The 20,264-nt window shown below is 44.2% G+C and overlaps 1 protein-coding gene across 1 annotated transcript in view; it reads left to right on the forward strand.

Moving 5' to 3' along the window:
• Positions 1-20,264, forward strand: part of LOC138130609 (neuroligin-4, Y-linked-like) — a 214,603-nt gene that overhangs the window by 186,031 nt on the left and 8,308 nt on the right. The window contains exons 4-7 of the mRNA XM_069047181.1: positions 8,637-8,783; positions 8,834-9,789; positions 12,671-12,822; positions 16,643-16,761. Coding sequence (XP_068903282.1) covers positions 8,637-8,783; positions 8,834-9,789; positions 12,671-12,822; positions 16,643-16,761 — 1,374 coding nt within the window. The remainder of the gene's footprint in view (positions 1-8,636; positions 8,784-8,833; positions 9,790-12,670; positions 12,823-16,642; positions 16,762-20,264) is intronic.

Below are 20,264 nucleotides of genomic sequence, written 5' to 3' on the forward strand. Positions count from 1 at the left end.
TTGACAAAATGTGTGCTTTACAAAAAAAAATAAAATAATAAAATGCATTATAGATAGGTCTCAAGACAAACGAAGTATTATTGTACACTTAAGAAAAAAGTAACAATGAAAATTAAAGATGTTTTACGATGTATTAGGTATGTGGTTTTAAAAAATGTGAAAACTTGTGGTAGAACTGGCTGCGACAAATATGGTCCGCCTCGGTCTTCAGTTTGTTGCTGTCGGTGCACTTTTTGCCATCCCTCCAAATTGAGATGTCACCCTTATCGCGCATCTATAAATCCGCGGGATTTATGGCTGTTAAAGCATCAAAACAAGATAAAAACGGGGGCGGCGCGTGACTAATTAGTCCGGCGCGTCTCATTTTTCCTGGGGTCGATCCGTCCGTCGAATATGAGCCGCTCCGGAAGGAATTTACGGGCATTTCACGAACACGATTCCGGTGTTCGCGAGCTGTTATGTTAATGACGACAAAAAGGGCGTGCGGTGGCTTGCCGACATGCGGCGACGACACCCCCCCGGCGGCCTTGCAATTTATGATGGGTATCGAAGGGGTTGGTTCGGAAAAGTTCCCGATTTGCATACATAGTGCCGCGGTTTATAGTGGCACCGCCGTCCACTGTTTGAAATATGTCACGACCTGATTGTAACCTACCGGAGAAAAATCGTGCCGATATTTTAACAGAGCGATATTGGAGGACCGGCGACGCAATTGCGCCGACCTTGCATTTGCATGCGGCAAGAAACGGTCCCGCGACCGAATAAAAACACCAAAAGCCCTCGGCTTTATTGTTTTTATTCTTGACGGAGATGGCCGGGCGAACTTCAGATCTATCTAATAAATTCACATGAGCGAGGCTCGTATATTTCGCATTGTGCCGTGGACGATGTTGTTTTTGGGGCGAGGGGTCCGACCGGAACAGCCCGGCTCCGGGGTTAAACACCCGGAACAATCTCTTTTAGTTTTGCGGTTTTCTGCGGATGAACGCGGGTCACTCACACTTTATTGTTCAACCTCTCGGTGTAAATGTGTTTAAACTGACATTTCGGTTTGTTTGTTTTTTCCCTAGGCACGACCGACCGGGCCTCAAATGCCAATCGATAACGCCCGCCAAGATGGAGGAGGATGGGAGCGGATCGACGAACAAACCCTAATCGCCCGGAGTAAATTTTCAAAATTCATGTCCAACGCCCCCAAACAATTCTAAAATGCAAACAAATATCATCAAGTGATGAAACTCTTTAAACAACTTTGTTACACCGAAAACTGCCTCTTGCAGCTTTAATAATAGCAAAGATAACAAAGGGAACTTAAATCCTCAGCATTTGGTGATATGGCAATTTCGCGCGTTCAAATGAAATCCTAGGCTGACTAACCCAGGAAAAATTAAACTGTTTAGAACCGTGTAAAGTTTGAATTTCCCGCCGTTTGACACGAATGACATTTGTTTATATTTAATCGGGACACAATTGAACAAGTTTGTTTTCAGCCTTAGATATTTGTTTCGAGAATAGGAACCCTTAACTTATCTATTTTTAATGTAAAATTGTAAAAAAACAAAGATTTTGTTGGCTCTAAATTTTAGGTTAGCTGTCAACATGCTCCAATTAATCTACGCTTTAAAAAAGCACAACAATTGACGGTTTCCAACGCCTTCCCAGTCCAGGGTTTCATTTGAACTTAAAATGGTGGATGCACCGGGACATCCTTTTAATCACTGTATTAACTTCTTCGTTGTTTAACTCTACTTAAGCCAGTTAACAATTGTTTTATACATATTAATTATATGCTTCAGACGAGTTAAGTGTCACAACTACATTTTACGGAATTTGTGCAAGAGATATACATATTTTGGTCGCAATAATCAACACGAAGATAATTTATTTACTAAGGGAATGATAATGAGCCCGACGGAATTGAAAATGCAACCCACAATACATTTGTAAAGTAAATCTGGATGTCACCGCGCTGGGATTTAAGAAATGTATTTAATATTCTTTTGACAAATCTGCCGTTGAAACGTGTTTCACACTTGTTTTCGTAATAAAGAAATAAATCAATTTGTATTTTGAAATATTTATACAGGGTGTCTCAGCTAAGACTTTCGCGCCTAATATCTCGGTTATTTGCCAACGGATTTTTATGAAATTTAACATGCAGATATTTTAGCCGGTGAAGGTTCAATTAGTAATAAAAAAATTACCTCAAGTTAAAAAATGTAATTTTGACACATGTTTCCTTTATCTAAAATTATGCGCGATTACTATTAGATTGTTAAACATTAAAAGATAGGGGTCTACACAAACAATTAAGTAAATCACTTGTCTGATTCAACGAAAAGATTAGATTTTGTCGTAAAATATTTAATGTAAAATTTGAAGGTATTTGAGCAGTTAGCTTTTGAAACAATTGATGATTAATTGCCAAGCAACATTTTGTACACTCTATAAAGTCTGTCAAAATTGGGAGCGCTTTATTAGAAACGTCAAATTGTGAAAATTTATTAAAAATACTCTAAAAATAGACTACAGCGGCAGAAATTTCAATATTGTTGAAAAAGGAAAAAAATTTTGCCTATGGAGAGTGTCGTAAGAACTTCAATGACACAGTTCGTTTTCTCGTGGAACACTATCCAAATGTAGGCTTTACAAAATGTAAGGTTAAGAGAGTCGTCAATTTATTTGAAGACACAGGAAGCGTACGTGAACTAAATTACCTTGCTAAAATATCCCGATCGTGTTTTAGTCCTTTATGGAAGAATTAAAGCATCCAGTATAATAAATTACGTCCAAATGTTGTCTTTAACTTTGTAAGTGTTTGTAAGGTTAGCAAGATAAACGTCAAATATGTCACCTGCGCTTCTGCGAAAAGGGATGACCAAAATTCTGCAAAATTGCGCGATTGTTCCATACGCCTCTACGTTTTTGCATTTGCAGCCACGTTTACCACAGTTTTTTGCTTTTTTCTTGCAAACCAGACGTCTTTCAAGGACGAGTTTTTCCCTACAGCATTTTTTATTGACGATCAATTTTTTATGTAAATCTTAATTGATTCAACATTTTAAAAAGGCATGTAAAAATTACGTTTTTAGGATTTGGGTGATTGCATTAATGAGATTTTAATCTTCACCGTCTAAAATATCTGCATTTTAAATTTCACAAAAATCCCCTGGAAAATAACTGAGAGAAGAAAATTACTATTTCAATTTATGTTATTTAACTGACTCTATGTACGATCTATATTTTGTGGATTTTCCTGTGGCACATCCGTCAATAAAAACTGAATACGTCTTTCTCACAATAATATTATGTGAAATGTGTCAATTTATATATTGGCAATATCTGCGCCGAGAAATATTTGAAAGAAATATTTCAATATGTCTTTCATTTAAAGAACTAGGCAAAGACTTTGTTAACTTAGTTTGACAAAGTCAACTGCTTCAGTCCCGAAGCCGATTTGAAAAGTTTTTATTTGGTCTATAAATGGTGGATGCGCCGAGCAAACCTTTAATTACGACTTGCAAGTCGTTTGCATAACTTAAACTCAGTGAAATTAGTTAAAAACGTGGACCAACTCGATTTCCTCAAAGATTTCAATTTATTCCCAGCATTTTAGCACCGCGTGCCGACCTTCTGCTGCAAGCTCCTACTTTCCCGCATACGAAAGAACAAGCAGTTGCATTTTTCGCCGAAGAGAGTCCGCAAAACAAGCTGCTCTTCGCCGCCCCTTAATTTCGGCGTGGAATTCTCCAGCGATTCGCATCAAATTCAAGACAGTTGTCACGGTGCGAACCGAGCGAGCAAAGTGGCACTCTTTAGACATAAATAATAAAAAATTTCCAGCGGCTGGTATCGGGGGATTTCCCGCTTTTCCGCAAAAACTTGATTTCGCCGAGAACGTCGTTGACAGCTGAATTGTGCGTTGACAGCATCATTTCCTGCGTCGGCCAAGGTGTGCCGTTTATAACGATAACATTATACACCTAATCGGCGTGAAAAATTCCTTTCACGAACGTCAAGGACCCGATTAAGCTGGCCACTTCGCAGGATAATTTCCGCCGAAAGCTCGGACCGATTGGGTGTACAAAGCGCCGTTGTTCGTTTAATGAATCGCCAGATATCGTTTATTAAAATCGAACTAATTCCCGTTCGTACAACGTTTCCATCGAAATCCCCGCGGGGGCGGCGCACGACTCCCCCGACCCGGCAGCCGCCCCTTGACTTGCCGCAAACGCTAAGTGAAGTTTAATAACGCGCTTGTACATTTTTATTGCCCGGACCTACATGCGAATTCATTTAAATGATTTATCGGCGGCGATATTGCCCCGGCAATCAAAATATGGCACAGTCCTAGATTGCGGTTTGATTTAAACGGCCCCGATTCCCCATTTTTATTGTCCCTTCATAATTAATGTATCGGCGTGTAACGCGTGTCAGCACCTTTGCAAATTCCCGGAGCCGGGATGTGGCCACTGTGAGATTGGAATTTTTCCACTTTAGTCGCAGCGTTATGACACTTGTGGGAGGCGAGTGTCATAAGTCCGGGCTGTTTATAGCCGCCCCCATATCCATATTGCCGGATCCCACTCGTATTTTTCCCCCGGAGCCATTTTCTTCGCCGCCAGTGGCGCACCAAAAACCATTTCATTTCTCTCTCGCAATTTTTCCAAAAACTATCGACTAAGGACAATCGTGCCGGTTGCAGTTGGTGGCAAGCTCGTCCAGGACTAGCGGAGCTTTCGAAGCTCGGTCTCGACTTCCCTTTGAATATGGCGAAAAGCTGGAGGGATGTTTGAGCCTCTTTGTTAATCCCACTTTTTCCTCCCCTCGACTTCCAACTTGTATTTCGCTGATTACCGAGGTGGTGAACCCACCCTTGCTATTTTGTGCATGAATCGATTTGTTTGAATTATTGATGCAGGAATGTGCGCGATTACAGTGACGAGATAAGAGGAGGGTGTGTCCGGAATTTGTAGTGAAATGATGTATAGTCCGATGGCTCATGTTTTTACGGCTCCCTAAGTGGTGCGGTGCAGTGACAAGGGTTTGTGGGGTATGTCGGACGCCTTGGCCGAGGTTAAACATTAGCACTTTCCGCGGTCTGCAGATAAAAGCATCACAAATTAGTGCCGTTCCGTGGAAGTGGCGTGTCTGGACCGGAGCTTTCTGCTGGCCTGGACGAAATCCGCCTCTGAAACGCGCTAATTAATTAAATACCGACTGTGTCCAAGCTCTCTAATTTGAATGCGACTAATCAGAAGCGGGATTCGCACAGAAAAATATACACAAATCTCCGACTGAAGTTATGTGAGCCCCGCCGAGCTTCAAGAGATCCATTTACTTCTTACGTTTCCATTTCAATTATGAATTAATTAAATTTGACCCGACAAAATTACAACAACTCGAAGAATATTTGCATCTCTTTCATTTTCTCTCAAACCAATAGAATTTGTTCCTTTTGTTCTCAGCTACCTAACCGATTTTATTTTACCCCCGAAAAATTGTAATTTTATGATCTTATACTTTCCTTCTGTTAACTGTTTATTCATTTTACAAATTCATAATTCAAAGGTGTGGTGGAAACTTTCCCAACCTACAATTGAACCTGTTTCTTTATTCATCCAACCCAAGAGATCCTAAAGGAGCTTTCAACTTATTCATCAATTAGCAAAATTGATTTAAGAAGTTTTAAACAAAACTAACTTTTCACTACATTCAAATTTACTAAAATTATTGAACAGAAAAACGTATCGCAGACAGAGAAAATTGTACTTACAAAGTCTTTTATTGCAAACTTGGAAATGTATAATTCACTAGAAAGTATCGTTCTCTAAGTGCACATTAGTTGATTATGCAACAAGTGGGATATCGACGCCGTTACCGCATACGTGTGAAGTTTGCACAACGAGGCCTCGGTGTGCAGTAAAATAAAGTAATACAAAGGACATAAATACAATGTGTGGATATTTGTTAGTGCACTTGTTGTGAACTTATTTCCTTTTATGTTTCTTTTATTGTGGCTGTTGTAGGAAGGTCTCGTTTGACTAATTTTGAGTTGCGGGGACTGGGTCCCCACCTGACCTAGCCCCCCTTTCAAAAACGCATCGATAAGCTAACGAGCCCATAAAATCAAAAAGTTTCGAGTGTAAGAGGCGACATTTTTAAATGGATGGATTTAGCGACAGGCTGTCGCGCTTTTACGTCTTTATCGTGATGTAAAAAGGAAACTTAAAAGTGGCTTTAGAGCCGAGATGGAGCTGTTCGCCTTATCGTTTTTATTACGGCGAGCAAACCTGCACACAAAAGAAAATTAGTTTTTAATTTGGCCCACGCCTGGTGCTCCTTTGTAAACTGTCCACCTTTTTAATTACTACCCCATCGAGGCCTCGTATCGGGAATGGGCGTCACGTAAAGAGCCCCGATCCCGGAGGGCGCCCCCTTTTATGAAAATATTTGTCGAACGAGATGCGGCTTAGCGTCGACGGGGTGAGTGTCATATTTTCATTCGATAACTTGAGGGAGATTTGCATGGCGGAATTTTAAATTCGCTACGTGACCTTGTCCCAGGTGAACCCTCCAGAAAGGGGGAACACGTTTTCGACCCAAATTACAGAGAGACGACTAACAATGCGGCAAGAGTTGACGGGGTGTGGACGGCGGCCGCGCGATGGCGCCAGTCTCAGCTCGCCACTCGCGTCACGCGTCCGCTCGCCTAATTTGTTTTCCGCAAATCGGCGAAAAACAAAACAACAGTCTCGCGAGGAGGGCGTCGCTGGCAAACTTTCAAATTAATTCCGAGTAAACTCGTCCAAATGAATCTGTTTGTTTCGTTAATTTTCTTTAATTTGTGTTGCCGGGGGCGTCCCGTGGCGGGCGTTTTCTTGGGTGATTAGCCGGAGCGGTTATGAAAATGGAATGAGGTTGATTTATGTGGAGGAGGTTAGATAAGAGAGTCGAGGAAAAGCCGGTGGAAATAACTAAAACGATTTTATGGAAGTTTAGCGTGTATTTCCACTTGACAATTCAGTCGGCGGCGAGGAAAGCGCTGAAAAGTAGCCTTCAGCTGGAAACGTTCGGATTTATATGGAAATTCGGAATCAATCGCGTGACCAGTCGCCATGCCAGTTCCGGAATGACGCTGGTCCAACTTCCGGAGAGAGAATCCAATTCAGGGGCACATTTACAGAACGAGTTACCTCTCAGATGCGATGTCCCTCAGTTCCCATAACCGGAGGCTATCTCGGCGCTAGGGAAACACTTCCACCTGCCTTTATTGTTTGCTTATCTAATCATCGGCCCTTTTTATCGACAAACAAAGACGGCACGCGCGGATGTTTCAATTTGCGACCGCAATATACCAACACAACACCACTCGACACAATAATGCTTTAATTGCCAACACAACACAAAGACAAATTCCCAACCACTCTTTTCGTAACTTCCTCGACCAAGCAAACAGACAGATCTAATTTGATTTGGTGCACGCCACTGACCCACCAGAAGTCACACCTTATTAAGGTGGGCGCCCACCAGCCTCACCGTACGCAACACCTACTCCCACTCCAAACAGTCCGTTCCGCGCTATATCTCGACAAAATTACCAAAAACTAAAGTTTCGCCGCATCGTAGCGTTTCCACTCCAGCTAAATATTCTGCTGCTTTTATTTTTCTACTTTCCTCGTCTCGAAAAACGTATAATTCCGTGTTAGTTTTATGGGAGGTGTGCGTTAGCACATTACTGCACGCAATTCGGCTGGATCGTTTCTGGTCCTATTCGAGCCGGTTCCATTTCGCGAACATCTCGGGACTTTTATAAACATATTCGTATTTTTATGTAGTAAAGTTTACGACACTCAATTTTCTCTAGATTTAGGAAAATTGCTTTTAATTTTCTTTTATCTCGCCGTCCCATCGATTGCACTTGCGCCGCAATCTACCCTGAATAAACAAGGACGAGGGGGATGCACTGGACGAGCGAGCAACGTCCTGCAAGCTGTGTCGCAACAGAAAATCCAATCTGCTCGCTCGGGTAATTTCGTATTGTGAGATGAACGGGCGATAGATTACGAACGAACCACGCCAATCATCTGTCATCGGTGACAGACTGTCAAATGAAAGCTTCAACGGACATCTCTAATAACAATAACTGCAACAGCAGAGCTTTTATCAAATTAGAAACGCCAAATGCACTTGACGATGTCAACCACAATCTGTCCGAGATGTAATAATGAAAGTAATAAGAGTGATGATAATAAATAAATCTTTCAATCAGTGAAGTTAAGCAACGTCCGGTAGAGTTTTGGATGGGTGACCACCGGGGAAACAACTTTCCAGTGTATTTTCAATTATTTGTAGCTTTATTATTTGATTTCAGTATTGTCTCTAATCCGTAATGTAATACTGTACTGTAATAAATACATTACTATACCGCAATGTAATACTGTACTGTAATAAATACATTACTGTACTGCACTGTAATACTGTAATAATGAGAATGTAGGTACTGTGCTTTCAAAGAAATTATCAGTACTTTGATATTAATATGTCTTACGATAAATAAATCCGGCCTAGATGCTGTGTCTTCATTCTACAATAAAAAGAAGAAATGAAACGAATCTAATATAACTTTTTTGCAGTGTCGGGAGAGGCTCGTCACCCTGTGATAGTCTACATACACGGCGAGTCCTTCGAGTGGAACTCGGGGAACCCCTACGACGGAAGCGTGTTGGCGGCGTATGCAGACCTGGTGGTGGTAACACTAAACTATAGATTAGGAATTTTAGGTGAGTCCAGTTGGCGATTTTTTGTGCGGTTGGTACCGGTGATGTTTCAGGTTTTTTAAACGCGAACCCCGCCCCCCACCTGAAAGCCCGCGTGGCCAACTACGGCCTGATGGACCAGATCGCGGCGCTGCACTGGATCCAGCAGAACATTGCGCTGTTCGGAGGGGATCCTGACAACGTGACCCTCGCCGGCCACGGCTCCGGCGCCGCCTGCATCAACTTCCTGATGATCTCCCCCACGGTGATGCCGGGGCTGTTCCACCGCGCCATCCTGCTGTCGGGGTCGGCGCTGTCCTCCTGGGCGCTCGTCGAGGACCCGGTGAACTACGCCGTGAAGCTGGCGCGCGAGGTGAACTGCTCCATCCCCGAGGACGTGGGGAAGGACCACGAGGCCATCGTGGACTGCCTGCGCGACACTCCGTTGAACGACTTGCTCCAGGCGGACGTGGTGCCGCCGGCGTACCTCAGCGCGTTCGGGCCCAGCGTGGACGGCGTCGTCATCAAGGCGGACTTCGCCAAGGAGCTGGTGACGTACTTCAAGCCGTCGGATTTGCAGAGCTTCGTGGGACCCGTCAACGCCAACATGAAGCGCAGCGAGGCCACGCTCACCCCGCGAGGCAGCAACCCCTACGACTTGTTGTTCGGGGTGGTGACCAGCGAGGCGCTGTGGAGGTTCTCCGCCACGGACATCCAGGCCGGGTTCGAGGGCGAGCGCCGGGACAAGATCGTCAGGACTTATGTGCGGAACGCGTACACGTACCATTTAAGTGAGATTTTCTTTACGGTGGTCAACGAGTACACGGACTGGGAGCGGACGGTGCAGCACCCCATCAACACGAGGGACGCGGCAGTGGCGGCGTTGAGTGACGCGCAGTTCGTAGCCCCGCTGGTGCAAACCGGGGACCTGTTAAGTGCCAAACCGCCGCAGCCGGGACAGGAGCCCTCCGGCTCCAAAACGTTCTTCTACGTCTTCGATTATCAGACCAAAGACGGAGATTATCCCCAGGTAATGGCCACTTCTGAGGGTCATCCGATAGCCCGAGCCCGATAATGGCGGCTTCGACGATAAAATGGCGCAGATGGCACCCGCCTCCACTTAACTGCCCGGAAAAGTAGCCAAACCCCGCGATAAAACTTAATTAATTCGAAAACTGCGCCCCGCAATCGCGAATTACAAAATTCACCGCACCAAAGAGTTGGCTCGTCAAGCTGAACATGTACCGCGTGTAAACATGTTTCCGCAAGGACGTGCACGCGCGCCGCCTCCGCCGTCCGCCGCGATAACTCCCTAACTTGTGAGAAATGATCAGATTTGACGTCCGGCTGAAATCTGTTGATCTGAAAAAATGTATCCTTCACGAAGTCGTGCCCGGAGTTCCTAACAATTCGTGTTGTTCGCGAGACGGCGTAAATCTACAACAGCTGTAACTTTCGTGCCAGATGAGTTTATGAGATTTTGATGCACAGTCCCCGGCGACATCCTGTGCAAAAGCTCAATTAAAACTTTTGCGGCTTCACGTTAAATTATGTCTTATTTTTTCCCTCAAACGCAGCTCACCGAATACCGATTCCGATAATGAATTTCGAACAACGACCAGTACGCCGCACAACTCGCAATTTTCTAATTAAGCTATCATAAGGCGCGCTCTACACACGCTACCGCCACCCGGGATTCCGGGGACGGCAAACTTTGGACAAAGGCTACGGCGAGATGTCGTCCGAGAGCAAACTTACACAGGGCGTTATGTAAATGTGACTGCCGACCTGTTTGCACCCCCGTTTTTCACCAACAAAGGTTTCTTTCACGCATCTAAACCCTTAGCTTATAACACCGATAATGACAAAAATTACACGGCGGTGTTACCGCCTGAAAGCACCAAGTATTATCATGCGATCAGGCGAGTCCAGCCACGCCGGCCGCGATCAACTCTTGGACGGGTGACCGCGCGGAATTCATTGCTTCGTTACTCGATTTCAGCAGTATTTGCTGTTCGTAACGTGGAATGAATGTTACTCATGGAGAATCTAGTGACTGAGAGAACACCTCTGGTGAGGGAGGAGATGCAGAGAAGTTGGAGGTAATAATCGGGAGTTCTGAATGTCTACAATTAAATCGTGGAGTTTCGGGTGACGCCTGTACCTTATTAAATAAATGATTTGAGCAGCCAATGATCTGCGATACCTCGAATCGGTAACAATGAATCCATCCGGTTCAAATCGTCTACTGTTGCGACGTACACAGATGCAATCCGAGCCCACCGAGCACAGAAATTCATTTCGTGTAATACGACTAAAAGTGTCACGGCAAAGTGTTATAGCATCACATTTCAGCGCCCCGTTTTTGCAATGTTCTCACCGAGGATGGTGTTACTAGTTGTGATCGTGTTGCAGCCACTCCGGGCGATATTTCCCTTATATTAGACTCTTCCCGTTTCGGAATCGCGGATCGCCATTAATCCTCTCGATCGGGCACATCCGCCATTAGTTTTAGCCCAACACACATGCCGGGCGACGTGACCTGGGCCCCAACGCCATCATCTGTCTATTACCACAACATCTGCGCGGAATTATGCGTCCGCCTGATTTCCACGTGGAAAAATGGCCGCTGTGACGTCACGTCCCAGCACGTGCAACCGGAGCCGCGATTTTCCGACGTGTTGTCTTTTCCACAAAGTTCGCCGCTCTAATAACGTTATTAGTTGGAAATTGTTAATCAATCCGGGCGGCTTCCGCCCCCGGATAAAATTACAAAATTTAACCCTCCCCCCCCAGTTATGCCAGAGTCGGCCAGTTTAATCGAGTTGTATTCACTATTTATGAAAGCTGCGGTCCAGGATCGTCAGACTTTTTAGGTGAAGCGGACTCGCCCCCCGGACTCGTCAAAATAGCAACCCTATTGATTTTATTAATGGCAAGTGTGCAGTTGGTCGAAACAGTAGGGATTGAAATTTTAACGATGGTTATTTGCGCTGATAGACAGCGATCCCATCAAGATGTATGTCATTTATTTAATGATGTTCATCCAGATCCAGCGTAATGAAAAATCCGGCTCGGCTCCGGGATTACACGCGAAAATGATCGCATCTGTTAGATTAATTCCGACGGGTGACTAATCGATCACGAAGACGGGGTCACTTCCGGTGCAGAAAACGCACTTGTTTGCCAGCGGCGGGTTAATTGACGCGCCACTTTCAGAATTTTTAATTACCGCCGTCCAGAGTAAACAAATGGAAATTCCGGCGGCGGGAATTTTTTTTCTTGCGCTACTTTGTTGTTGCGAATAATTCAATGAAAGCTCGTTTCGAGTCTGGAACAGTCGATTATGTCAACGTCCCGGAGTTATTACGGTCGTCGCGGGAATAACAGTCTCGAAATTAAGGCCGATTTATTAATTTTTGAGCCGTTTCGAATAATTAATCGCCGTTGTCAATAAATTAGTTGCCATGAATAATTCAGTCGCAACTGGCTCGTGTCGTTCCGTTCGCCCGTAATAAATTCGCCCCCTGAAAAATTAAGAGCCCCAATTTTCACGCGCCAGAGCCGGCGAAGGACAACGCGTAGCTTTTAATTTTTTCCGAAAGACAGAAAGCACAAGCGGAAGCTTATCAACGTAATCGGCTTTGTCATCGGTTTGACTCTAAACCTGCACCACGCACTAAAAATAGCAACCCGCTCTCAAACCCCTCCACACTTAATTATTTATTTCTACTTTGCCACCGGAAAAACTCAACTCGTCTCGTTAAAAATCCATCTCCCCGTCATAAATTATTAATCGTAATTATTTATGCGCCGCCTTGTCTTCTTATACCGCGCGCGGCCGCGACTCCCGGTGAGTCGAGACGGCTGGCGCCACCTGTCCGCACTCACTACAACTCGTTTCTTTGCAGCGCATGGGAACCGTGCACGGCGAGGAGCTGCCCTACTTCTTCGGGGCCCCTCTAGTAGACGGCTTCAACCACTTCCCAAGGAACTACACCAGGTCGGAGCTGGCGCTGGCGGAGGCCGTCATCATCTACGTCGCCAATTTCGCCAGGACGGGGTGAGTACCGCCCCCGAAATACCCCAAGTTAGATCGATCGAACCGGAAAAACTACAAATCGCCAGCAGGACATTCATCAACGCCGTATCGGTTATAATTTCGAGTGATTTATTTGTCGAGGTGTGTTGGAATTTATGGGGCCAGTTTTGAAATTCCCCCTGATAAATAATCTCTTTGTTCTTGTTTTTTGCGGGATTACGGCCAGGGTAATTGGGAAAAGTTGCGAGTATTGATCACGCTGAGGAGCAGATTTGTGGTTCAAGAACGACACAGGTTTCACTGGTGTTCCGGACAATATTATTTTCTGATAAGTAGCTAATGGGGACGAATGGGGCTGAGATGGGGTGGCGGCGAGGGCGGCGGGAGCGGCGGTCGAGCAGTTGCGCCAGAGGCGGCTCAGGGAACTTACGATCGCAGCGTTTACTTAAATTTCCCAAATAATTTACTTTCGCTCACGGGAATCTACTTTTTCTCTTCAAATTCTTAAATTGCTTAAAATATGTGAAGAAAACACTGAATCCCTTTTATCTTATTACACCTCTCCTCTTGACTCTACTAACTTTCTAACTTAATTTACTTAAAAGGGAAAAAATGCAAATTATCTCCGAGCTCGTCCACATATTTCGGACGATTTGTAATTTTGAGCTATCGAAGAGAAAACCAAATTTTCCTCGACAGCGGAAGTTTGTTTGTTTTTTTGTAATTTATTCTCCGGGTGTTGTGTAGATTTTCCGTGGGGATCCGATCCTGCCTTCCGGATTGTCGGTGATCCCCGGGTGCTCATAGCCGGTACCTCGGCTAGATTGGTGGCAATTTTTCCGTCGACTTAAAGCGCCATTTGTCCGGATGTAGAGCAAGATGGCGGTGTCCGCTATGGTTTAGCCGCATTAAGGTCGAAAATTAGCATGGGCCAGAGTGGAAAATCTGCGATGCGAACACTCGAACAATGCCAAAGCAAATTGGAATCAGTGCCAAGTGTAGCCGCCCCGTCGTAGACGTTTGCCTTCGTTTGCGACATCAATTTGTCTTTTAACCGAGAAAATCCAAATTGCAGGACGTATATGAAGATGATTTGCATACGAGGGCGCCCCCTAATCCCCGGCTTATGAAATATGAATTTAATTTATATTTACGCATCTCGGAGATTTTAAATGCTAATTTAAGGTTTTCTCAGGTAATGTCGGCGCGAGCGCGCGTTATCCTTTGGGGAGCCTCGATAAACCTGCCAGTAATTATCTCATCCCACTAGTTAATTAATTAAGACCGACTTTATGATCTCGGTTCATCTGTAATTTGATATTAATTAAACTTCCTACCATCGACGATCTGCATTCGCACATAACGAACATCCCTCCGACTTGATGTGCTATTCTGAGTGATGTGACGGAAGGTCGGGCCCGGCGTGGTAATGCGGGATTTACAGGATCATCTCCCTTATTTATAAGTAAATAAATTTTAATAATGCACCCCGACTCGTTGGAGGTCTATCTAAATGCCGCCCCATTTCCATTCGACATTACGGCGCTAACGCGTCATGTACAATTCCGCCATTCCGTTACAAATGGCCGATCCCATTCCGACATTAAAACCTCCATTCCAAGCCCTTCGGCGACATTTTCCGAGCGACAACGACACGGTCAAAGGCGGGACTTCACCTGTTAACCGATTTTCAAACCGTCGAATTTCAACTTTCGCTCCGGGGGCGGCGTCTCCTTCCTCCGGTTAATTGAATGTTAATAATTTACGACAATCACGGGTAATGACTGATGGGTCCGCACACCAAAAAGCGTTTCCATGGCGTTAAGCCGAAGCTCAGGAGCGAGCAAAGTCGCCTGAAAGCTTCGCAATATTTCAGAAGCGCTTTAATGAAAACATATCGCAATCCAAGCAGGCGTGAGATGTTGACCTCTCCGCCGAGGTCACCGGGGTGCCTCGCCCCGCGACGGGACGGATCTCGTTTCCCGGCAGAAAATTAATCAGAAAAAAACTGGTTATGACCACCTCCCGAGACGCCGCCGCCGCTCGACTTCCCTCTTGATTTAGGGTTGATTTGCGAAATGTTTGATTCGGGGGGTTTACTGCACGTGCTGTTTGCATTCAGCGACGGCGGCGTCGATGTTTGTAAACATTCGACGCCTGTTTATGTTTGTCCTTGGTATGGAGTTTCCTTTCAGATGGTGTATTCCTAAGGATTTCTTATCCATATCGAGACAACAAAGGCTGAATTTCCTCACAGTCACGTCTCTTTCATAAAAACCGTATCCCACCTTACCCAAATAAGATCGAGATGGAAAATATTTGGCGACATTATCCGGTGCCGAGCCGTGGTTGTGCGACACCGGAGGCTCCGGGGAGATTACAGCCGAATTGGTACGAAACCGATTCCGGTTACAAACCGGTTTGGTTGGTTCGGTTCGGCCCAAAACCGGTTCAAACTAGCACGACAAACAAAAGGACCTAGCTTAACGGTTCCGAGAAACTTGGACAAAGTAAAGCAGTCCGCGAATGAACAAATTTTAATCAAATGTATCAGAATAATCCCAAATTTTTGTTGTTGTGTCGGAAACAGAGCGTTTCAAAGATTGATTATTAGTAATTTACGAAATAAGTGCGCGAAGACATTTTTCGCGCATGAGTGCATTGTTTGAGGCACGAGCGACCAAGGAGCGAGTGCTTCATTTGCGCGAATGTGCCGAATACGACGTCTTCTCGCATCAAAGTTCGTACAAAATTTTTTAAACGAACATTATGTCTGATTTGTCGTCTACCCTTTGTGAATAGGGATTCATTTTCACTCTTTCGAAATCTTCATCATTCAAACTGGAGAAAAGGCGTTTTGTAAACCAGAGTTTATTATTATCATGTCAAATTATTTTCAGAATGCTCAAAAAGGAGCTAGTGCTGCAAAATCATCCAAAAGCATTCGCACTAGTGCGGGAACGTCAATTACGCGCACTAGTGCTTCAAAATCGCGGAATATCATTTTGGAGGTAGTGAATTCAAAAAAATGGTTAATGAAATCTTTAGAAATTTTTAATTGGGAAGTAGGATCTCTTTCGTGCGTCGTCGCATTTGTTGACACAATAATCTGTGTTGACTTGAAATAAGAGGCAGGGCATTAGTGGTATCTTGAGGGGACAAAAGCTCGTCATTCCGTAAAACTAGAGCATTGGTGTTCTATTAACAATATTGGGGTCGGAGTTGAAAGGGAGGAATCGAGTTTCTGAGTCTGAATGGATACTCTGCTAGGGCAACATTATTAATTTATAAAGTGGACAAACGTAGCATCCGATTGATTTATTAATACGTCGGAGGTACAGATGTCGCCGCACAAAAACACCGTCCGTAACACAATACCCTGGATCGAACAAGTTCGAACGTGCAAAATTTAATTAAATGACACACATCAAACGGGCCCGGATCAGTCCATTATGAACGCACGTCTGTGCTTCTTTGAAAGGTAAGTTGTGCCGAAACTGATTAATTAGAGGGCTGGAAAAGCGCTCACTTTCCACTCGTTCGTCTCAAACAAAACGCTTAATTAAAACACGCAAAACCCGGCTCACGTGTTGCCACCTTTAGATCCGTATCTTTGCCCGTTTTCGTCGCGACTTCGCCGCCTCCTAAGCCGCTCGTGTTAAATGAAGCTTACCAATACAGGCTCACTCCTTATTTCCGCCGCCCCATCAGCCGGAGCGGCGTTATGGCGGATATAAATAGGATATGTGATTATTGCGCCGGCTTTACTTCCCCACTTGAACCATCGGCAAATTGTATTTTTTGCCACCACCATAAATCTCATTGGTTCTTTTCATTGCAGCAACCCGAACGAGCAACATAAACAAGAGCCGGTGCTCGCCGCCTCCAGGGAGCGCAATAGATTCCGCTCCATTGTCTGGGATGAATACGATTCTGTCCATCAAAAGTACCTCGAAATAGGTAAGCTGGGGGCGACACTTTTACTGCGATAATTGAAAACTTAACATTATTCGGACGAGCTTTATGGGTTTATGACTATGAGTCTCTGCGTCGATTAACGATTTACTTCGGCGAAATTCTCGCTCGGGGGTCAACAAATCAGAAAATCCAGACGGCATTCCGGTGTATAATCGTCTTCGGCCCGTTTAAATTGGCTGCAGTTAAGGGTGAGACGGCGCTCCTAGACATATAATAAATGATCTCGCCGAGGACAAACTTTGAATATTGATGTCCGAACGTTCGAGACACTTCACTCCATCCATATGAAGTACGACCTTTTGGAAATAGATTTTTAAAATTACCATGAAATGTGGACGAAGAGGGCTGTTTTATAATCCTCCCGAGTATGATCGATGCAAGGCCGGGCCGTACATACTTTATGCATCGGGTTCGAGTTGCACTAAGTGCCGCAGGGGGCTGATTTATGGCGGAAATTTCGAGAATAGCCCCGCCAAGACCGCAGATCATCGCGTTTTAACGCCGCCGACCCTATTGCTTTGTTAAACGTGAATTCGGGCATCAGAGGAAAAAACAATGTAAGCCAGGAGAAGAACACGAGGAACAATCCAATGAGCAACATCAGAACAAGCAGAATCATTATGGAACGCAAAGTAACAACAAACGGCTGGATCATTTTCTTTCATCACAGAGGGTTTATAATTTTTATTTTGAATTTATTTTTCACTTATTTGTAGAGGCAAGATACCATCTCTGAAAAGTATTCGCTTAAAAGAACATTTTCACTAACGAACAAATTTTTAATGGGCATTTCTTAAGTTCAAAAACGAAAACAATTAAAAAACAACGATCACAGTTCTTGTTGAAGCTTGAATTGCTTTTTCGTAACAGAAGAAATGTTTTTTGTAACTAAATATCTCGTGGTCAAAGCATATAAATGAATGTGGGATTCTAGTTGGCGTTGAAACTTTTTCACCAGAAATCGAAAAATGTTAGTATGATCTACGACATGCAACCCTCAAAACAAATTGGTTTTACTGGTTGCCCAAGCTTGACAAAATTGGTGCTTTACAAAGAAAATGAAATCAGAATAAAATAATCTCAACAAATTACGTATTTATTGTACACTTAAGAAGAAGGTAAAGTTAGTAAATTGATAACTCTTTTAAAGTCAACTAAATAATTACAATTTTGATAATATTATTTCTGCCTATCTACATATTTCTCTTTTGTTTTGTTGCACAACAAAGTAAGACACAGTTGTTTTTGGTCAAAGGTTTGTTAATGATGAGAGTTTTCTGAAATGCGAGTGTCATCTGAGATATTGCACGAGTAGCAGGATTATTAGCGCCGTCTGTGCGCATCATTTGAAGATCCTTCCTGCATACTTTAGATGCAAATGGCAGTCGCACAGCGCATCTCCAGAAAAGTCAAAATATCGTCAGGTGTTGCAGTAAATTGTGAAGCGAACCGGTTTAGGAAGGACATGAGTCTGAGTGCATGTTAAAAATACATTAAGCGCACTCACCGCTGCTAAAAGCTTTCGGACGCGCGGGAATTTCATACCATTGACCTCCGCAGCGGGAATTATTTACTGCGTCTGTTCGACACTATTTGTTCCTAAGAACCTATTTTAATTGCCGAATGGTTGCAATTTTCGGGTGCATTGGCACGCCCGAAAGGCATCCGCGGTGTGCGAAACAGCCGGAGCGATTTTACGTCCTACACAAGGCGGATTTTAATCGCGTGCAGGTGCACGTGGCGACAATCCACGTGTCTGGTTGGTGGCAGCTTATTCGCGACATTAATTCTGTTGTGTGCTGTCCAAACATGCTGAGCAAATTCGCAAATATCCGTCTTCTTTCTGCCAAGCGCGGACGTTTCTTGGTCGAACGTCAAAATCGATAAATATTTGGCTTAAACGTGGATCGGAGGGAATATTGTTTCGTTCGGAAATCTGGTTGTTTGTTCAATATTTCACAGCCTCCAGACAGACGCATGTATTTATTTCTGCGATCTGCCAGCTCGCGGCCATGTCGACGCAGTTGCTGATTTGTGTGTCGATCAGCCCCGGAACTATTCAGAGCTTTCGCCCGGAATCGAACTTAATTGCACGTGAGCGGCGGCCCGGATGGAAATCTGTCAGTGTCCGGTCAAACGCGTCCGCGATTCAAAATTACGCGGAAGCTCCGACACCGCCTTAATACGTTTAATGCGAACGTAGCTGGAGCGGCTCCCGGAACCGGGAACTTAGCTTATGTGAAAACTTTTCGGCGGCGATGTGTTCTTAAGGATGCTTGTGTAGTCGTGATTCATTTTTAAGTACAAGTTTAGCAGAAACCAACTTTGGGGAAACTTATGAACTAGAATCGGCTCAAGGAAAGACGGCGACGCTAAAGCACGGGGATTCCCGCCAAAGCTCTAAAGCCGTCTTCCTTCGGAGATCCTCGTTTAATTGAGGAGATTTGATGGACCCGCCGAGTCTCAGGTGACAATGGAAGGCTGCTTCCCGGAGCGATCCGGCCCGGAGGTCATCGTTAATGATGACTCGGGGACCTTCCGCCAGCTTTCAATTTCTAGATTTTTTTCTTGACAACGACGATCTGAAATATTCATGAGGATGGGGCTTAGACGAATACGTTAAACGCCCGAGAGGGTTTTGATAAGTGGCAGACGGAGAGGGACGACGTCATTTCACGCTTGATTTGTTAGCCATTAGCTTCTCTTTGAAGTTATAGTGGAAGAAGATGCCGTTATCACCCCATCCATCTATCTCAGCATTGCTTACCTATCGCCAGAGATAATCGCATTATGGACGCGCGCACGTGGACCTCGACCTTTGACTCCGGTCAAATTGACCGCGACAAATCACTGGAACATTTTCCCCACAATATTCACATTTTATAAAGTTTGCAAAACCTCACGATTGCCAACCATGTAGAAATAGTGCTTGTTGTTCACCAACAAAGAACTCATTAAAATGGATGCTGGCCGGCGCTCAATCCATTAATGTTCTCTTTTGAAAATCGATACTACTTCAATTCGTTTCTGTAATACTGGAAAATGCTCCCAATACAATTTAATTAATTTTGTTAGTTTACACAAAACTGTTGATCGTTTTCGATTAAATTAACTGTGAATCTGAAGCGACCAGTTAAATTCTAATTCTTTACACTCCTCATTACGTTTAGATTCCGATAAAAATTACTTTTAAAAGTTTTAAGTGAACTCCTTATTTACGACACTGTTTTTCAAAGGAAATCGACTTTATTTTATAGCAAATTAACTGCAATTTACAAGATGTTGAGAATTTCCAGAGAGGAAATAAATTCCCTAAGCAACAACAAGGAGAAGTAGGATAGCACGAGGCACGTAGAAATGAAATACTCGTACATCACTTTGTCATATGCAGTCTTTATTATCTTTTTTAAGTGTTTGTGGCAAGATAAAAGGGAAAGAAAGAGAGAGAGAGAGAGAGAGAGAGAGAGAGTTTTTCTTTGGTTTAA

This window comes from Tenebrio molitor, chromosome 5 (assembly GCF_963966145.1).
Source record: "Tenebrio molitor chromosome 5, icTenMoli1.1, whole genome shotgun sequence".
NCBI classification, from domain to species: domain Eukaryota; kingdom Metazoa; phylum Arthropoda; class Insecta; order Coleoptera; family Tenebrionidae; genus Tenebrio; species Tenebrio molitor.